Source organism: Camellia sinensis, chromosome 8 (genome assembly GCF_055761805.1).
Source record: "Camellia sinensis isolate YWXY chromosome 8, ASM5576180v1, whole genome shotgun sequence".
NCBI lineage: Eukaryota > Viridiplantae > Streptophyta > Magnoliopsida > Ericales > Theaceae > Camellia > Camellia sinensis.
In genome coordinates, this window is record NC_138968.1 from 147,268,210 (window position 1) to 147,289,401 (window position 21,192).

General features: G+C 36.1%; 3 protein-coding genes and 2 pseudogenes across 30 annotated transcripts in view; 4 read left to right on the plus strand and 1 right to left on the minus strand.

The window, feature by feature from the left end:
* Positions 1 to 21,192, plus strand: part of LOC114259518 (dihydroorotase, mitochondrial-like) — a 103,227-nt gene that overhangs the window by 19,650 nt on the left and 62,385 nt on the right. For 20 of the 28 annotated variants that reach the window (XM_082883744.1, XM_082883750.1, XM_082883752.1 and 17 more), the window contains one exon: positions 1,159 to 1,956. The gene's annotated coding sequence lies outside the window, so the exon portion shown is untranslated. Of the gene's footprint in view, positions 1 to 1,158; positions 1,957 to 21,192 lie in introns of those variants that run through there. The other 8 variants (XM_082883729.1, XM_082883732.1, XM_082883733.1 and 5 more) reach the window with 1 other exon arrangement.
* On the plus strand, positions 5,728 to 9,028 carry LOC114259516 (G-type lectin S-receptor-like serine/threonine-protein kinase At2g19130). Its single transcript, XM_082883727.1, has one exon. The coding sequence runs from the start codon at positions 6,424 to 6,426 to the stop codon at positions 8,848 to 8,850; it is 2,427 nt and encodes an 808-aa protein (XP_082739853.1). The 5' UTR covers positions 5,728 to 6,423; the 3' UTR covers positions 8,851 to 9,028.
* Positions 9,510 to 16,983, plus strand: LOC145798166 (G-type lectin S-receptor-like serine/threonine-protein kinase At2g19130). Its single transcript, XM_082885653.1, has 4 exons — positions 9,510 to 9,548; positions 10,127 to 10,173; positions 11,997 to 12,062; positions 15,972 to 16,983. Exons 1-4 carry the CDS (start codon positions 9,510 to 9,512, stop codon positions 16,981 to 16,983), a joined length of 1,164 nt encoding a protein of 387 aa, XP_082741779.1.
* On the minus strand, positions 17,646 to 18,026 carry LOC145798167 (3-isopropylmalate dehydrogenase, chloroplastic pseudogene; annotated as a pseudogene).
* Positions 20,287 to 20,862, plus strand: LOC145798168 (G-type lectin S-receptor-like serine/threonine-protein kinase At2g19130 pseudogene; annotated as a pseudogene).

Below are 21,192 nucleotides of genomic sequence, written 5' to 3' on the forward strand. Positions count from 1 at the left end.
TTTTGACCAAGAAGAAAATTCTTCATAACACTGGCCCAATAGGCATAATTGCCACCAGTGAGTTTACATTTAATGGCTTGAATTTTAGGGTCCATTATAAAGCAAAGTTGTAGAATAAACAGACAAATATGGGGCTTAAATAGAAATAGCCAAGTTGAAGCACAGAGATCACAGAGATCGCGAAGCGCAGAGAGAGAGAGAGAGAGACTGAAGCTGAGATCGATCTTCAGATGGAGCTCGCGAAGATCTCAGACAGAGATCGCGAAGCACAAAGGAAAACGAACACTAAAGCTGAGATCGATCTTCAGACGGAGCTCGTGAAGATCTCAGACAGAGATCGCGAAGCACAGAGGCAGACGAACCAAATTAACCAAAGAGCCAAAGTAGATGGCTGCGAATCGATTCAGACAGAGATCGCGAGGAAGAGAGAGGCCTTCGCGAGACGAACCAGAGAGGGCTAGGGTTTTGAACCCTCGCGAGTCTGGAGAGAGAAAAGTTGCGACTCCGATGGTGACAAACCAGTCGAACCAGAGAGGGCTAGGGTTTTGAACCTAGCTCTGATACCACTCAGAAATGTTATCGCTGTTATGACCCTGTTTCTCGTCGCCTTTATGTCTCCCGCCATGTTGCTTTTCTCGAACGTCTATCTTACTTTCAGCTTCCTCCTTTCACCGCTCCAGTTTCCAAAGAGGATTTGGTTCATATTGATCCATTTCCTTCTGAGGTCCCATCTGATGAGTACATCTCCACAGTTCCTCCTGAGCTTATTCCATCTTCTCCTGTCCTATATCTATTAGACTTCTATATATCTCAGTAATGTATTCATGTAGGATTAGGAATTAGTGGTACTCTATATAAATGATGTATGTATTCTTTGTTCAATTGAATTCAATCTAATATGCAGTTTTGTTTAGAAAACTTACAATCTCCTAGTACACCTCTGATCATGTTTGTTCCAGTTGTTTCATAATTTCATGTTTTTACTTCTTTTGGTGCATTGTGATAAACTATTGTGTAATTCCACCACATAATTTTATTCTCATGGTAGTATGTTTGACTTAATTTTTTTCATAATTCAATGACGTGGTGCATTAATAAAATCTATTCTGCATTTTCCAACATTTTTTTATTTTGTTTTTTTTCCTTCTTTATGTTAAGGCTGGTGCACTTGACAAGCCAGAAGCCTTTACAAGCTTTAATGGACCCAACTTCTATGGGCTTCCAAGAAACACATCGAAAATCAAATTGATCAAGAGTCGATGGAAGGTGCCAAAATTGTTATCCTATGCAACTGGTGAAACACTCGAGTGGCTGCCTTGCTCTGTTTAATCGAAACAAGTACGTTTCCTTGCTTTTTGTTATTGGGAATAAATGCGTATGTTGTTCCATTGGATGGAAGCAACCAATTTTTCAATTGTAGTGTCATGCGTTTATGAAATGAGGTGGAAAAAACATGAATCCCCTTATCCATCTTGCGATAATACTAATCGACTCTTCCGAGCATGGATTGGTGGCATATGTTAGATAGTTATTTTTCGTTTAGGCAATACAATCTGGCCACACCCGTTCTTTTGAAGGGAAAAACAAGAACTCCATTGATGAAAGAATGAGAGAGCAAACCATTACAGGAGAATAGGTGGCTCGGGCCTGACCAGTTAGTCTGAGGTTGGGGTTAATCTTGTCCAAGGGACCTTTGCAGTCATCATCCAGAGCAAGGACCTACCTTTGCTTTTACGAGTCAAAACAAAGCTAAGTGCATAAAAAATGGCCTCATATTACAAATTACTTCAAATTTCACTCATTTGTTTTTTCCATTTTTCCATTTGATTTTTCCACTGTTGAAGAATCCACTTTGATTTGTGATGTTTGTCTTGCCTGTTTTTGGATCATAAATTTGGATAAGAATTTGAAAAAGAAAAAGGAAATAGAAAAAAAAATTAATTTATATTTCATTCACGTCTTCGTTGCCTTTTTCTCTCTTCCCATGTAAATCTTTATTCAAATTTATGATCATAACACAACTTCGACATACCTAAACTCAAAAATGATTTCTCATAAGCTTGTAATTGTAAAAAGCACTCACAATGTGAGGACTCTACTGCGTTGTTTTGGATCTTTGAATGTTGTAGATCTTTGAATGTCTGGCGATAGAGAAACGAAGTTATTTATATATAATTATTTTTTTGATTGCTTATTAAATCTATTTATTCTTGATAAATATTTATTCATAACCAATTAAACTGAAGAAAAAGAAAAAAAATTCACTTCATTTTCTTTTCTTAAACGGTGTAAGATAAACTAATAGAGAGAGAGCATAAATTGTGTATATATTATGATTGATGTATTGAATGTTGTGTTGAGCTCTCTCCTTTATAGAGGAGAGGGAGAACAATTACAAACCTAAAGTAGAAGCACAAACCAAACAACATTATTAAAGGTACATTATTAAAGCATACTAATTATTATACTAACCTAATTATTAAAGCAATACCTTACATATTATATTCTAACAGCCCCCCTCAAACTCAAGGAGGATAGGAACCAACCAACTTGAGTTTGGAGAGAGTAGAAAAATAAAATAAAATAAAATAGGATAGGAGACACTGTATGGTCGTGTCAGACCGTTGTTGAAGACACGGTATGGTCGTGTCACACCGTTGGAGAAGACACTGTATGGTCGTGTCGGACCGTTGTAGCAGATAATGTCTGGACAGTTTACGAGGTCATGCCGGACCGATGTAGAAGCTAACCGGAATCAATGTCGGGACAGTTTATGGGGTCATGCCGGACCGTTGTAGAAGCTGACCGGAATCAATGTCGGGACAGTTTACGGGGTCATGCCGGACCGATGTAGAAGCTTTTGGTAGTGCACCAAGAGGGCGACTTAGGGAGTACGCCATGGGGTGGCTTGGGTGGTTCCCATGGTATATAACCATGCTCACCATGATATATGTATAACCCCCCTCAAACTCAAATAGGTGTGAAGATAGAAACCTATTTGAGGTTGAAACAAAGGGATTGATAAAGTGGAGCAAAACAGCTCAACACAGAGGGAAGATGTTAAAAAAAAAAAAAAAATGAGAGGAAGGGTTTTTTTTTTTTTTTTTGTAATGAAAAGTGGAGCCAACGTGGGTGGACAAGTGGCCCAATAAGTGTGGTGGGATGGAATAAAAAGAGACATATATATATATATATATATATTAGTATTGGTGGAATGGTAATGATAATGTTTTGTGGGTGGTGGAGAAAGTAAAGTGAGAGAGAGAAAATCTGTTTTCCGGATTGAGAGAGAGAGAGAGTGGGTGTAAAGTGTTTGGTGGTGTAAAATAAATGAAAAGAAAAAATAATAAATAATAAAGGAAGAAAAGTAAAATGGGTTTGAAAAACGAGAGAAAGAGCATGGGGTTGGGTCATAGATGCTGACGGTGTTTATAATAATAATAAGAATTATAATAATAATAAAATGAATGAGATTTCAAAGGAAGAATGGAGATGCATTTGTGTGAGCCCATCTCATGTGAGCTTTGTGCACTTTTCTGTTGCTGGCGTTTTTTTTTTTTAACTATACTAATTAATTAAATTCTAATTTGCAGAAACTTCACAAGCCAAAAACTCAACGAGCCGACCCACCCCATGGACCAAATATATGATACTTCGTGAAGGCCCTTGCATACTTCGAGCATAATTTCCTCTGGCTCTGGAGTTCCTGAGATATCAATCATTTTCTCTGCTGAGTTCCTCCTTCTTCCTCTTATCTCCCTCCACTGTCAACCGCCGAGAGAGCGAGAGAGAGACCGACGGCAGCCTGGGTCACAGCGTCTGTAGGAAGTGGAGCTGGGATAGGATGGTGGTTGCGATCGGAGTTGCAGCAGCGGGAATTCTCTAAGTATTGTACAAACAGAGCTTTCCTTCCAGAAGAAGAAAGCCGGGTTGGAGAGAAAGCCGTCGTGGTGTCGAGAGAGAGATCCAGCAGCTTTGAACATTTTTCATGGCCCTTGCTCGAGAGCTCCGAGAGTGAGGGAGAGAGGAGTTCTGTTGTGTGTTTCTGTGTATTGTGTGTCTTCCTCTTTCTTATGCTCAACTCTTCCACCCTCCTATGTGTGCTGGGTGTGGGTGTCTGTCATGCATGTGTCAATGGAGAGAGATGGGTACCGTGTGTGTGTGTTGTTTAGCAGATGATGATGATGATGATGATGATGAGGATAAGGATGAGTGGAGCAGCGTTCGATAGCTTGCTCAGATCTGGCACATTGATGGCCGTAAACGCCTCATTCGACGGCGCAAACACCGTCACCTTGCCGCCTTTCAAGTCGGTGATGTTGACGGAGCGAAGGAGTTCGCGGTGATGACGTTGTTGCAGTTGTGTGGCGAGAGTGTGTGGAATAGGGGTTTGCTTGTCAAGGAAGGTGGGATTCCTTCATTGGCAGAGAAGAGAGGTCAGCAAGTTGATTGAGCCATCGTACGGCAGAGAAGAGTTCAGCTATGGAATTTGTGGTAGCGGAGTGAAGGTATGTGTAGAGGTCCGGCGGGCGGCCAAGGCGAGGCTGCCGCCCGCCGGTGAAGCAGAATGACTAGGTTGTTAACCTAGCTCTGATACCATGTAAGATAAACTAATAGAGAGAGAGCATAAATTGTGTATATATTATGATTGATGTATTGAATGTTGTGTTGAGCTCTCTCCTTTATAGAGGAGAGGGAGAACAATTACAAACCTAAAGTAGAAGCACAAACCAAACAACATTATTAAAGGTACATTATTAAAGCATACTAATTATTATACTAACCTAATTATTAAAGCAATACCTTACATATTATATTCTAACAAACGGAAAGTTCACTTTGCGTCCTCATACCTATCAAACGTGTGTTATTTGTCCCTTAACTTTCCTAAGCTATTAATATTAATTTACTTTACTCCCAAATTGTTTAGAAGGTTAATATTTTTTACGGAATACTATACCCGGCAAACATGCTATATTAATTGATGGTACTGGTTCACTTTAAGGAGACAAATATTCAGATATAATTTATAAAAAAAAAAAAAAAAAAAATGACAGCCAGTTGTTTTGGATTTTTTTTTTTAATTAAAACACAAAATACAATTAATTTTAGCAAAATACTATATTGGGATATAATTAAATTAGGGACAAAATAGATCCTGAGTTTTTAATTTTATCAATTTAAACTCTAACATCTTGATTTGCTTTCAATATAAATTATTTGTCCATTTTTGTTAAGTAAAATCAAGAGAAAAATAGTATTTTAGTTATTATATTCAATGTAAGTATCTATAAAATGTCTAAAATATCATTTTTTATTGAATTTAATGATTAAAATATTATTTTTTCTGTTGATTTTACTTAACGAAAATAGACAGTTTAAATTGAAAATAAATAAAAATTTTGAGGTTTACAATGACAAAATTAAAAGCTCAAGTTTTTTTTTTTTTTTTTCCATTAAATTAAGTAAATCACAAGGACAAATAATTTGTGTGAAGGCATGTGTGATATTCCGTAAAAAGTTTAAATTTGTTGACAATTTGAAATAAAGTGAACTAATGTCAATCATTTAAGAAGTTAATTATTGAAATTAATAGTTTATGAGTAAGAAAAAGTGAATTTTTTCTTTTTGTATATTTTATTTTATTGTCGACAAATTGCAGATCTAAACAACAACCTATGGGAACTTCCCAATCTGTGCAGGTAATTTTCCAAACATACATGCATCTATCTATTCTTCTTTATAGATTTAAGAGAAAAGAAAAAAACAATATCAGAATCTCCCTATGCAGCCTAAAAAATACTTCAAATCCACGCCGAATTAATGCAAAAGGTGATTGAGGGAGGAATAGTAATATTTTCAATATGTTGAATTTATTAAAAAACAATAATAATTAATTTCGGAAAAAAAAAAAAACAAGTTTGAGTACTGTTTTTCTCCAAAATAGACAAGTCCATAAAGTTTACAGCAATTGAATTTGTAGAGGATGAAAAATCAATAAACGGTATACAAATCTTCTACAGCATATTCTTTTTTGTCTTGTCATGCAGCAAGACACAATCAGCATTGTGAGAAGATTTTTCTGCTTTTCAAATAACAGAAACATCTTCTCGCAAGCCAAAGTTGAAACGATTTGATTTTATGCCATGAAATACTAATCAACAAGTTTAAAAAAAGAAAAAATTATTACTTTTCTTCTGGGACACTGTTGTTCCAACTCTTTTTTAAGACCACAAGATCGTATTACTCTTGATAGTGTTTGAAATCGACCTTTTTAGTGCAAGGACTGTGTGGCTTGTTTTGGTCTATCCTCACCAAGCCCAGTGAAGATTACTTAGTAAAGAGCACAACCAACTTAATTTTAATCCTTGTGTTCTTTTAATACATCAATCACATCCAATTCTTTGGTGCAACTCTGCAAAAATGAGTCCCATATGCAAAATTCAATGGCTCTTTCTTTGTGTTGTGCCCTTATTCATTCTATCTTTCAATACCCATTACTCAAAAGGATCAGATGGTACCAATACCATCTATGCTGGACAGTCTCTCTCTGGGAACCAAACAATAACCTCCAAAGGTGGATCTTTTGAGCTTGGCGTCTTCACTCCAGGTAACTCTCAAAACTACTACATAGGCATATGGTACAAAAAACTACCAATCAAAACAGTAGTTTGGGTGGCAAATAGAATCCAACCCATTTCAAATCCATCTTCTTCACAATTGAAACTCTTGAAAGATGGAAATTTAGTCCTACTAGACCAGTCAAACACTCAAATTTGGTCGACAAATTCGATTTCAAAATCGGCTAACTCAACCATAGCCATGCTTCTTGACAATGGAAATTTCATTGTTAGAGATAAATTGGATTCCTCTAATGTGATATGGCAGAGTTTTGACTACCCAACTGACACGTGGCTTCCCGGTGGGAAAGTTGGATACAATAAACTCAAAAATGAAAAACAAGTTCTTACTTCTTGGAGAAATTCAGAAAATCCATCACCAAGTCTGTTCTCTCTGGAGGTGGAGCCAAATTCAAGTCATATATTGCTTTGGAACGTGTCTAACTTGTATTGGACTAGTGGGATATGGAGTGGGAAAGTTTTTAGCCTTGTTCCTGAGATAGAATTGAACAATTACATAAAAAATTTTACATACGTTAACAATACAAATGAGAGCTATTTCACATACGATGTCGGTGACCCTACTGCTCTCACTAGATTTGTGCTCGATGTGAGTGGACAATTCAAACAATTTGTTTGGGGAAAGGACTTCTCACGGTGGAGTATATTCTGGATGAAACCACCGCAACAATGCACAGTCTATGCTTTTTGTGGTGCATTTAGTAGTTGTAACCAAAATGTACCGATTTGCACTTGCATTGAAGGATTTGAACCGAGGACTCAAGTAGATTGGGAATTGGGGGATCACTCAGGTGGGTGTGTGAGGAAAATTCCTCTACAGTGTGAAAACAGAAGAAATGACAAATTTTCTGTGGTGCCAAACATCGGTTTTCCTGTGAATTCAGAGTTGATAACAGTTGAGAACATTGATGAATATGAATGTGAATTAACTTGCTTGAGAAATTGTTCATGCAGTGCTTATGCTTATGATAACAGGTGTTTGATTTGGGGAGGTGGTTTGTTCAATCTAGGACAACTCTCATCAGATGACAAAAGTGGAAGAGATCTTCATGTTAGAGTAGCAGCATCCCAGCTGGTTGGAACCGAAGCTAAGGCTAAGGCGAAGAGAAACACTTCTTTGATTGTTTTTGGAGCAATTTGTGGTTTCTTCTGTTTCTTTGGCAGTGTCTTGGTAGTCCTCTGGAGGAAGAGACAGAGAGACACTGCTGGTACTTTGGAGAAAGTTGATGATTCTTTGGCGGTGTTCAAGTATCGTGACATACGAATTGCAACAAAGAACTTCACAGAAAAGCTTGGAGAAGGTGGTTTTGGTATGGTTTTCAAAGGAACACTGCCCAATTCAATCATGGTAGCAGTAAAAACGCTAAAAAGTTTGAAGCAAGGAGAGAAGCAATTTCGCACAGAAATAAGCACCATTGGGATGATCCAACACATCAACCTTGTTCGCCTTCGGGGTTTCTGCATACATGGTACAAAAAGATTTCTAGTTTATGATTACATGTCAAATGGTTCTCTAGAGTCTCACTTGTTTAAAAAAGACAACATTCATGTCTTGGACTGGAAAACAAGGTACAACATCTCAGTTGGAACTGCTAGAGGATTGACTTACCTCCATGAGAAATGCAGAGATTGCATCATACATTGTGATATTAAGCCTGAAAACATTTTACTGGATGCTGAATACAACCCAAAAGTGGCTGATTTCGGGCTTGCTAAGCTTGTTGGGAGAGAGATTAGTCGGGTTTTGACAACAACGAGAGGAACACGAGGCTATCTTGCACCAGAATGGATATCAGGTGAAGCAATCACGCCAAAAGCCGATGTTTTTAGCTATGGAATGCTGTTATTTGAGATTATATCAGGAAGGAGAAACAGTGACATAGTAGATGATGAAATGGATCGGTACTTTCCATTTTTAGTGGCAATGAAAATGAAGGAAAGCAAGGAATTAGTCATGAGCTTGTTGGATTACAGGTTGGAAGGCAACGGTGATGTTGAAGATGAAGAGGTGATTAGGGTTTGCAAAGTTGCTTGTTGGTGCATTCAAGACGATGAGAAGGATAGACCAAGTATGGCACAGGTACTCCAAATTCTCGAAGGAATTTTAGAGGTGGGTATGCCTCCGATTCCACATTTTCTCCAAGGATTGGCAGATGATCCATTAGAACCACGCTCTTTCTTTGAGGACAGTTCAACCCTGCTTTCTTGAGTTTATAATAGGATGCTAAGTATGAATGTTTTTGGGTTGTGAAGAAAGGCAAACCCCTTTTCTGTGTTCCTCCTGTATTGTTGAATTTCAATAAACTAGTGTTTTCTGAAAGATGAACAGAAAATTGAAAATAAAAACACAACCAAACAACAGACTGGAGTGTTTTATTGTTGATAAATGTTGTTTCTAAAACCTTAATTTAATTAAGTTTACATAAACAAAAGTGCCGAAATTTTGTTAATAAGGCATTGGTACCAATAAACATATATAACATTGAATTAATATAATGGAATATAGTCACACACTTATTAGTTGCACAACACATAAAATACAATACAACCACCGACTCAAAAAGAAAAATACCAAACTAGGTACAGAGACAGACTATATTTTTTTGCTTCTATTAGTGAATGAATAACGAATAACATTGTAAATGTGATTGAAGATTGGGAGTGATATGTCTATGTAAACAAGGCCCATATAAGAACGCAGCGAATCCACATAGCCCCCCAAAAATGGTTTCACAAATGCATTCTCAAGAATATATGCTTGGTAACATGCCCTGATACAGAAGCCCGTTGCATAGAACAAAGATGTGGTAGCTATAAGAAACTTCAATGGTAACGAAATGAGAAATTCGTTGTTACCAAATCGTAACAATGGAATCGAAAGTTGAGTTTCCAATGCCAGTAAAGAACGTATAGGCTTCCTCCTACGTACAACAGGAACAAGCGTAGATCACTCTCTCCAGAGCTTGCTCGTGTGAATAAAAAAGGTAGTGTGAATAAAAAAGGTAGGCCATTAGTTTGGTCAAAACCAGCGGGAATAGTTAGAAGTGCTGCGTAGTTGACAATGCTAATGAGTGTGGTAATAAGCATCAAGCCATCATGTCTTTGGCTGGTTTCTCGGTTTCTTTTCTCACCGCGCCGTGGTTTTCCTCGAATAATTTTATTGTTGTCTTTCCGTTGTTGTTTGGATAATGTAAAAGATGGGGATGAGAGTCATTCTCTATATGCTGTGGAGAAATTGAAGAGAGAGTTAAAGTAAATTACAGCTACTACTATTATCATTACAGTTCTTCTGGGGTTTATGTCCTGTTGTTTAATTGTTGTTTGTGCACTTTATTATAAGTTTATAGTTAATAATCATTATGAATCCAAAAAAAAAAAAAAATAGTTAATAATCAGAAAGGAGAAAGAAAGAAAGAAAAGAGAGAGAGAGAGAGAAAAAAAACACCTATTTTTTTATTTTATTGTTTTTTCCTTCTTGATGTTAGGCTGGTGCACTTCACAAGCTAGGTTTTAACGGTAACGGTACAGACTTGTATGGGCTTCCAAGAAACACATAGAAAATCAAATTGATCAAGAGTCCATGAAACGCGCCAGAATCATTCCGCTATGCATCTGGTAAGATTATTCCAAGGTGTGCTGGTGAAATATTCAAGTGGCTTAGCAATAAAGATTTAAGAATAAAATTTAAGGTTTGAGTCTCCCTAAAGTGCCAGAATCATTCTCCTATACATCTGGTGAGATTATTTCAATATGTGCTGGTGAAACATTTAAGTAGCAATAAAGATCTAAAAATAAAATTTAAGGTTTGAGTCATCCTAAGGGATTATTAAAGATTTGTCTGATCATTAACTTTAGATCCTAAGATTAGACAAGTCAAAGTGTGCACAAATTAACCCGAATACTCAATTATCTTGATGATATATTAGATAGTTAAAATTACTTAAAATTCCAATAATAAGATCTCATAAGTCAAATTCATCTAAATTACATTTTTGACTTTGCAAATAAGATATTTGCTCTTGCCTTGATGAGGTTGACTACAAAAGTCCAAAGTGGAATGCAGACCACTCATTGATTTTCCATTGGTCCCCTGCAATTATAATTCTTCGGAAGAAGATTTCTTGCTTTTGTGCTGGTGCTATGAACTGTGTTAAAGATAATCCTCCACTGTAAAACTTAAAACTTCAATGTAAACTACTCTCTTCAGATATTTCCCAATTAAACAAATCACATACGCAAATATTTGTCTAGTGGCATATGGTAGTCTTACATATACTAATTGATATATCAATTAGTATATCAATATATATTATGACATTATTACTGTAATATTATGATCCCACCTATTATACAAACAACAAAAATTCAAAGCCTTTGAAACTATGTCACATCATCCGTTAGTATATTAATTGGTGCATATAGCATTATTCACCGCAGGTATGATGTTAAAAAATAAAAATAGAAAAAAATCAACTTGGTTCATTAATGGTTTGGGTTTCTTTGAAATTCAAGTAACAAATTGACCATCATGTTCAGACAAGTGAGGTCACCATTGATTCTATTTTGACAATTTAAACTGTTCATTTTATAAGGCTTTCTATATATATAATCCATGAAAAAAATTAGATCAATCTAATAATTATAATTTTTTCATTTTATTGTGTCTGGAAGAAATGAATTATCTATTTTAAAAACATATTTTCATTCATTTTTTTCGGAGAAATACAATAAAATGAAAATGTAATGATAATTGGATCGACTTAATTTTTTTTGGGCAAATTACATATACCCCCTCGAGGTTTAGTAAAATTACAGATACCCCTGAGGTTTGAGAAATTACAGATACCCCCTGAAGATACTATTTGCATAACAAATTAGGAGACAAATTGTTATGAAAATATAAACCTCAGGGGGCAATTTATTATGAAAATATAAACCTCAGGGGGTATCTGTAATTTCTAAAATCTCAAGGGGGTATCTGTAATTTCTAAAATCTTAAGGGGTATCTGTAATTTAGCTAAACCTCGAGGGAGGTATATGTAATTTGCTCATTTTTTTTATGAATGATATACATAGAAGGTTTTACAAAATAAATAGCTTGGATTTATTGAAACGAGACTCATGATAAATTTTACAAGCCTAAATATGACGATCAAATTCATTTTTAAATTTGAGAGAAGTTCAATCCTTAATTAAAATGAATTAATATCAATAGTTTAAAGTTGTAAGCCCAAATTGATAGCTCACAAGTGCAGTGCCACAAATATAATAAATTTGAGTAGGCAAAGTAAATTTTTTCCTTTCTTATATATATTTTTTTGTTTTTCATTTTTTTTTTTTATCAACAAATTTCAGATCTAAATATAGTGTCAGTTATGGGAAATACAAACCAAAACCTATTGGAATTTCCAATCCGTCCAGGTAATTTTTCACACATTCATTCATGAATCAATTATTCTTTAGACCATTTTCAATGATTCCTCAAATACATCATCAAATTTAAATTTGATAAAAATATTTACTTTTTATTGTTCCAACGGTTCATTAAATCCAGAATTTATCAAATTTTTCATCAAACTAAGGAGGATGGATGTGCCTTTCATCAAATTACTATTTATTGTCGTTGGATTTTCACCGCCGAATGTCTTCCAAATGACCACCTCAAGGCAAAAATTTGTGAAAAATTTACACTGGTCGGTCGACCAGCCGAACATCTGCCCAGTCATTTGCCAGGTCGATCGGTGGTTTGATGAAACTCCGTTGAAGCACTTGATATCAAAGGACGATTTTACTCAAATTTAGTGAAAATAAAAAAAGATGAACCGTTAGAGATGCCCTTATAAAAAAAATGTAGTATCAGAAAACATAATCTAATATCTGAAGGAGGGGGGAAGAGTCTAATATCTTCACTATCTAATTACATTTTTAATTTGTGTTTAATTCTTAAATTTATAAATAGAAAAAAAAATAAAAAAAAAGAAATAAGAAATTAACTTTGAGGAACTTTTTTTTTTTTTTTGGATCTTTTCTTTTTCTTACCCATCAACATATCTCTCTATAAATCTAAGATCCAAACGCAGTCCTCTAGAATTTCAATTTGATAGCATGTTTAGTTGTGTTTTCAAATCTATTTTCTAATTTTTATTTTTATTTTTTACAAAGTCTAGTTTGGTGAAATATATATATATATATATATATATGAGTCATATATATTCATATGATTTTTCTCTATTTTGGAGTGAAACCAAATTTTGAAAATCTAAAATAACACTTTTGGTTTTTCGTTTTATCAAATTAATTTTTTAATTTTTGAAAAAAAATCAAAAAATAAGTTCTTTTCAAGAGTCAAAACTTAAGGTAGAACTCATCAGTCTCATAATATTTTTCTTTTCTAAGGGTAATTTAACTTGTGTAAAGCACTAACATTTTAGTACTTCTCTATAATGAAAAAATATTAATTATTTCTGAAATAGCACGTGTCCATACTCTTTTATTAATTATCTGTAACCCATCAGTTCAAATTGCTAATTTGAAACCGACAAATTGTTCAATTTATCTACACAGTTTTGAGATGTGTGGAGAATTTCTCAACTGATCAGGGACGGTTGGGTTGATAATTTTTTTCAAAACCTGCCTGCTCCGATCTATGCACACATTTATTTTATTATGTAAAATAAATTCTTGAATTGGTGGTCTTTTTTTTTGACACGGTTTTTTTCTTCCTTAAAAAAATTGCCTTTAACAGTTTGATAATTATCAATAAAAAGAAATTGCATTGATTTATATATTCATAATTTCAAAAACAACTTCTATTCATTTTCTTTATTACTAAATTATATATATATATATATATATATTTATACACGTATAACTCAGGATTAATATCCACTAAAATGGTATCCGTTAACACAATGCTTACATTTTCATGATTTCGTTTTAAACAATTACGCCCACATGTAACAACTTGAAAATTTAAGTTGTCCATTAAATTTTATACTAGTATTATGATTGTATGTGATGATATATTATTAAATAAATAATAATAAATATATAATCTAATTTGGCATTAGATTATCAAATATGAGATTAATTAGGCATTGTTATTTGAGGCCAAATTAATAAAAATATGAAATTATAATATTAGTTGGGCCCAATTAAAGTTAAAGATAATAAATAAATAAATATAAAAGTAAGAGTAAATAAATAATAATAATAATAATAATAATGAATGTTGTAGTAAAATAAATAATTAATTTTCTGTTGGCATACGATAGAGTGTAATTTAATTAGGAATTAATTTATTTACATAGTTATATTAAAAAACTGGATTAAAGTGTAATTATCTTAAATATTTATTTTGATAAGTATAAATCCTGAGCAAATCTTTGAGCTACCACGCGTTGGCCGGATGTGGCTTTTACCTCGCTATAAATAGGGAGGAGTTGATCAACCTGTAGAAGAGAAAAAGGAAAGAAGAGAGAAAGAAAGAGAAAGCAAACAGAGAAGGGAAAGAGAATATTGGAAATAAAGAAGGTGAGACTATTGGAAATAAAGAAGGTTTTTGATAGTGGAAATAAAGAATGATGTATTAAAGTTAAAGTGAATTATATTATACCTTGAGTTACCATAATATATTTTACGTATGTTTTGACTAATCATAATTTATTTTATACAAGTTATGTTTTATAAATTATATTAATATTTCAATTACATGGGTTATTTTCCGACCCCTATTTACTTAAAATGAAATCCACGGATATGTTTGTTTATATTTTAAAGAATATTTGACTATGACCTTATAAATAATTATGTTTTGAAAGTATCACCACGAGAGTCCCACATCTTGGGAGACTTAAATAACCATTGGCCTCTATTTGGTCACTTTGTGGCCCTCTATTGTCATGGATCTATGGACCTCTGTTCTGTGCGGAATAAAGTGTTATGCGGAGATAAGTGCTACACTATTGTGGGAGCCACCTCTATAATCCGTACGAGCCACCTCTTGAATCCGTACCTTTGTTCTGGCTATCACTCCTGTGACCTCCGTTCTGTTCGGTACCGTGGTTATAGTTATTTATTTACGTAATCTCAGTTTTGCTATGTAAATGATTATTTGTTCAGACTAAGTTATCTTAAATATTTTAGTTACATAACTATCCGTGGTTATTTTGTGTCCCTTATACTATTGACATAATATTTCTCACTCTGTCATGTGCTTATTGTTGTTTACCAATTTTCATGAAACAATGCAATTCAGAAATAGCTTTTGGAAAGTCTTAGATATGGGACTGCGAAATAGACACACACAGCACTTTTATGATATGTTTATATGTAAATATCGACCTTTTTGATCAATAAATTTTGTAATAAAAATAGAAGTTCCAATGATTATTTTGGTACCCTCACTTGAATATTACTTCCGCTCGCGTTTATTAATTTGTTCAAAAATTGACCGGAGGTAACTTCAGTTACTGGTCATCACGATACTTAACTCTTAGGTACAGGGAGTGGGTCGTGACACCACATGTTGCAATCATGTAGCCAACTTGTGCAATTAAAATGCTAGAGACTCCAATTTTTTGTGACCTTCACAATTCTCAATTGATTTGTAACCATATTTTTTTTTTTTTTCCCTCTCTCTCACAATGCTATGAGAGTGGGGTTGTAGGGGTATGGAGCATAGCCATAATGGACAAAGCTTGAAAATCTTCAAACAATTGGTTTGTAGCAATGAAACATCAATAAACATGCAAACAAATATCTTCTACAACATATATTCAGAGTCAAAATGATAAAATCCAAAATGGCCACAAATACTGAATTCTTTCTTGTCATGCTGGCTGACAACAAGGCTCAATTTGGTTAGGATAAAAATGGTAGAAAGTGGAAGAAATGAAAAAAAAAAAAAAAAAAAATTCTAAATTTGTTTAGCATGAAAGTGATAGAAGTTATAAGAAAATTAATTTTCTTGTACAACTCATAATAGAATGGTAACTAAGCTTCCAGCTTCTTGTAAAAAAACACAAGAAAATACAAGAAAATTTAAAATTGTTATAAAATTAGTTACTTATAATTAGTATTCTTATTTTCTAACAAAATTTTAATTCTAATCAAATTCATACAAAAAAGTTTTTTCTTTTTCTTTTTTTTTATTTTCATTTTACTTTTTACCATTTACACTTTTCATAATTTATTTTTGAGAAAATTACCCATAGGTCCTGTTTGAAATATGTGTACACTATTTAATCCAACTCAACCATAGCCATGCTTCTTGACAATGGAAATTTCATTGTTAGAGATATATCAGATTCCTCGAATGTGATATGGCAGAGTTTCGACTAACCCAACTGACACGTGGCTTCCCGGTGGGAAAGTTGGATACAATAAACTCAAAAATGAAAAACAAGCTCTTACTTCTTGGAGAAATTCAGAAGATCCATCACCAAGTCTGTTCTCTCTAGAGGTGGAGCCAAATTCAAGTCATATATTGCTTTGGAATGTGTCTAACTTGTATTGGACTAGTGGGATATGGAGTGGGAAAGTTTTTAGCCTTGTTCCTGAGATAGAATTGGACTATTACATAAAAAATGTCACGTACGTTAACAATACAAATGAGAGCTATTTCATATATGATGCCAGTGACCCTACTACTCTCACTAGATTTGCGCTCGATGTGACTGGACAACTCAAACAATTTGTCTGGGGAAAGGACTTCCCGCAGTGGAGTACATTCTGGATGAAACCACCGCAACAATGCACAGTCTATGCTTTTTGTGGTGCATTTAGTAGTTGTAACCAAAATGTACCGATTTACACTTGCATTGAAGGATTTGAACCGAGGACTCAAGCAAATTGGGAATTGGGGGATCACTCATGTGGGTGTGTGAGGAAACTTCCTCTACAGTGTGAAAACAGAGGAAATGACAAATTTTCCATGGTGCCAAACACCGATTTTCCTGTGAATTCAGAGTTGATAACAGTTCAAAACATTGATGAATGTGAATTAGCTTGCTTGAGAAATTGTTCATGCAGTGCTTATGCTTATGACAACAGCTGTTTGATTTGGGGAGGTGGTTTGTTCAATCTACGACAACTCTCATCAGATGATAAAAGTGGAAGAGATCTTCATGTTAGAGTAGCAGCATCCCAGCTGGTTGGAAGCGAAGCTAAGGCTAAGGCGAAGAGAAACACTTCTTTGATTGTTTTTGGAGCAATTTGTGGTTTCTTCTGTTTCTTTGGCAATGTCTTGGTAGTCCTCTGGAGGAAGAGACAGAGAGACACTGCTAGTACTTTGGAGAAAGTTGATGATTCTTTGGCGGTGTTCAAGTATCGTGACATATGAATTGCAACGAAGAACTTCTCAGAAAAGCTTGGCGAAGGTGGTTTTGGTACAGTTTTCAAAGGAACACTGCCCAATTCAATCGTGGTAGCAGTAAAAATGCTAAAAAGTTTGAAGCAAGGAGAGAAGCAGTTTCGCGCAGAAGTAAGCACCATTGGGATGATCCAACACATCAACCTTGTTTGCCTTCGGGGTTTCTACATACAAGGTACAAAAAGATTTTTGTTAGAATTTACCATAAACCTACCACCACCACCTCACCTACTCCACTAAACCTAACCCACTATCACCTCCACTACACCTTCTTCACCCACACCTACCTCTACTCCACTACACACTCCACTTCACCTTTCCCATCTTTACCTTCACCTACTACCACATTTTCTTCTATATATAGATTGTATAGGAATTGTAATTAATCAATCTTGTAATCTATCAATCAAGACATCAATCAATAATACATAAATTCTTACATGGTATCAGAGCAAGGTTAAGCTCTTGGTATTCTTCGCCTTCCGGCGGGCGGCAACTTTGCCTTGACCGCCCGCCGGACCTCAACCAATTTGAGACCTCCATCAACTCGCAAGATCTCTCTCATACTTTCTCTTTCTAGAACAAGCCATGGCTCGAAACCATGCGGGTTGAAGCCAGATCTGTCATCAACTTTAACATGGTATCTGATCAGCTTTATCATGCAGCTCCAGATGGCAAAGCATCGTTACAGCACTCAACATTAGAGCTGTTGGGTTTGCCAGATTCTTTCCAGCAATATCAGGTGCAGAACCATGCACAGCCTCAGCAAGAGCAATGCCTCCCTCACCAATATTGCAGCTTGGTGTTAAGCCCAAGCCTCCAATCAACCCAGCACAAAGGCCACTGATAATGTCACCATACAGATTAGGCATCACTAGAAGGTCAAAAAGAGCTGGATTTTTCACAAGCATCATACAGCAGTTGTCAATAACAACTTCCTCATATGTTATGTCAGGATACTTCTCGGCAACTTCGCGACAACACTTAAGAAAGAGACCATCAGTTTTCTGCATGATGTTGGCTTTGTGGATTGCAGACACTCTCTCTCTACCATGGGCCTTAGCATAGTGAAAGGCATATTCAGCCACCCTCTTTTCCTTTCTTTTTCTCCACTAGCCGACATACACCTGCATAAAGAGCCCCTTTTCTTTTTTTATTTAATCCACCCCACTCCACTTTCTCTTATTTTAATATATCTCTATCTATATATATCTATGTTTCTTTTAATCTATTGCACAGCCCATTCTTATTAGTCTTATTATTATTCTTATTATTATTATTTTTTTGTTTCTTTTTTTATTTTTGCACAACCACAAAAAAAAAAAAAAACAAAAACAAAAAACCAAAAAACAAAAAACAAAAAAAACAACCAGGCATAAGACGACCTTGCACACCACACTCCTTTTATTCATGTCGGGGCTCCCCCCGTTCACCATTTTACATCAAAAAAAAAACAAAAAAAAAAAACACACACACACACAAACAAAACCACCACACCCACAGTGGGATTTTTTCTTCTCTACTCAGCCGCCGGTCTTTTCTTCTTGCCTCCGTCCTGGGTGGTCCTTGCCGGTGTTGCCTCCGTGCTTCCTAGACCACCAAGCAAGTTGCCTCCTCCTTGCTCCTCCACTACAGCATATGGTGGACCTCCAAATCGGAACATCACGGTGGCCTTCCGCTTCAACTCCTTGTTTTCTGCCTTTAACACACTTATCTCTGCTCGCGCATCCTTATACATGCGTTGGAGCAGAGCCAGTTGGGCGTTTAAATGCTGCACCTCATTTGTTCTACTCTGCAGCCGGTTCGACAAGTTTGTGACCGCCGTCATGCTTTCCACACATGCCTTCAAGGTATACTGATTGGCCTCCACATCTGACTGCACTGCCATTTTTTGCTCCACCGACCGCATCGGAAAGTTCAACGGAGCAAAACCAGAGGTGTTTGGTTGAGGTTCACTGGCCACCGCACCAGTTATTTCTCTTGTGGGCTCGTTCAGTTCTGGAAAGAGCGTGAGCAGACCACGGGAAGAGGAGGCCATGTTTTGGGTAGCTGGACGGGAAGAAGAGGCCATGTTGCTGAGTGTTTCAGAGACGGGTTGGTTACAGAGTATTACAGAGTTTCTCTCTCAGGCAAGGAAGAGTTTTTTCAGAAGATTTTAGCAGGTTTTCTGCCTCAGCCTCCGCATTGATTTATATAGAACATGACGAAGAGGCCGACACGCGCACTGTCGATCACGTGCATCACCGCGTGTCTGGCGCGCCTTTTGATGGCTCGTCTTTTGATGAATTGGGCACGCTTTTTGATGGCACGCCTTTTTATGTATTTGGCACGCCTTTTGATGGCACGCCTTTTGACAGATTGGGCACACCTTTTGAGGGTGCGACTTTTTAAGGGTCCGACAAGACTCTGTAAACTGTCCCGACATAGATTCCGGTTAGTTTCTACAAGGGTCCGACAAGACTCTGTAAACTGTCCCGACATAGATTCCGGTTAGTTTCTACAAGGGTCCGACAAGACTCTGTAAACTGTCCCGACATTGATTCCGGTTAGCTCCTTCATGGGTCCGACAAGACTCTGTAAACTGTCCCGACATTGATTCCGGTTAGCTCCTTTATGGGTCCGACAAGACTCTGTAAACTGTCCCGACATTGATTCCGGTTAGTTTCTAACAAGGGTCCAGCAAGACTCCGTAAACTGTCACAACAACTGTCACAACAGTGTCTGCTACAACGGTCCGACATGACCCCATAAACTGTCTTCTACAACGGTCCGACATGACCCCATAAACTGTCTTCTACATCGGTCTGACACCGCCATCCAGTGTCCTCTACACCGTTATGACACCACCATACAGTGTCCTCTACAACGTTATGACACCACCATACAGTGTCTTCACCAACGGTCTGACACGACCATACAGTGTCTCCTATCCTTTTTTATTTTTATGTATTTTCTTGTTTTGTTCCTCTCTTCAAACTCAAGTTGGTTAGTTTCTATCCTCCTTGAGTTTGCGGGGGGCTGTTAGAATTTACCATAAACCTACCACCACCACCTCACCTACTCCACTAAACCTAACCCACTACACCACTACCACCTCACCTACTCCACTAAACCTAACCCACTACACCACTACCACCTCCACTTCACCTACTCTCCACCTACTCCCAAACACACTCCTATATAATAGGAATCCTTGTAATTGTAATATCTACACAAATACAATCAATCAATAATATACATCAATTTTTCTTACAATTTTTAGTTTATGATTACATGTCAAATGGTTCTCTAGAGTCTCACTTGTTTAAAAAAGACAACATTAATATCTTAGACTGGAAAACAAGGTACAACATCTCAGTTGGGACTGCTAGAGGATTGACTTACCTCCAAGAGAAATGTAGAGATTGCATCATACATTGTGATATTAAGCCTGAAAACATTTTACTGGATGCTGAATACAACCCAAAAGTGGCTGATTTCGGGCTTGCTAAGCTTGTTGGGAGAGAGATTAGTCGGGTTTTGACAACAACAAGAGGAACACAAGGCTATCTTGCACCAAAATGGATATCAGGTGAAGCAATCACGCCAAAAGCTGATGTTTTTAGCTATGGAATGCTGTTATTTGAGATTATATCAGAAAGGAGAAACAGTGACATGGTAGATGATGAAATGGATCGGTACTTTCCATTTTTAGTGGCAACGAAAATGAACGAAAGCAAGGAATTAGTCATGAGCTTGTTGGATTACAGGTTGCAAGGCAATGGTGATGTTGAAAAGGTGATTAGAGCTTGCAAAGTTGCTTGTTGGTGCATTCAAGATGATGAGAAGGATAGGCCAAGTATGGGATAGGTAGTCCAAATTCTAGAGGGAGTTTTAGAGGTGGGTATGCCTTCGATTCCACGGTTTCTCCAAGGATTGGCAGATGATCCATTAGAACCATGCTTTGTCTTCTAGGACAGTTCAACTCTGCTTTCTTGAGTTCATTGGAACCATGCTTTTTTGGGTTGTGAAGAAGGCAAACCCTTTGTTATTTTTGTTCCTCTTCTGTATTGTTGAAAAACATAAAACTGAAAATAAAAACACAATCAAACAACAGACTAGGAGTGTTTTATTGTTGATAAATGTTGTTTCTAGAGCCTTATTTAATTGAGTTTACATAAACAAAAATGTTGAAATTTT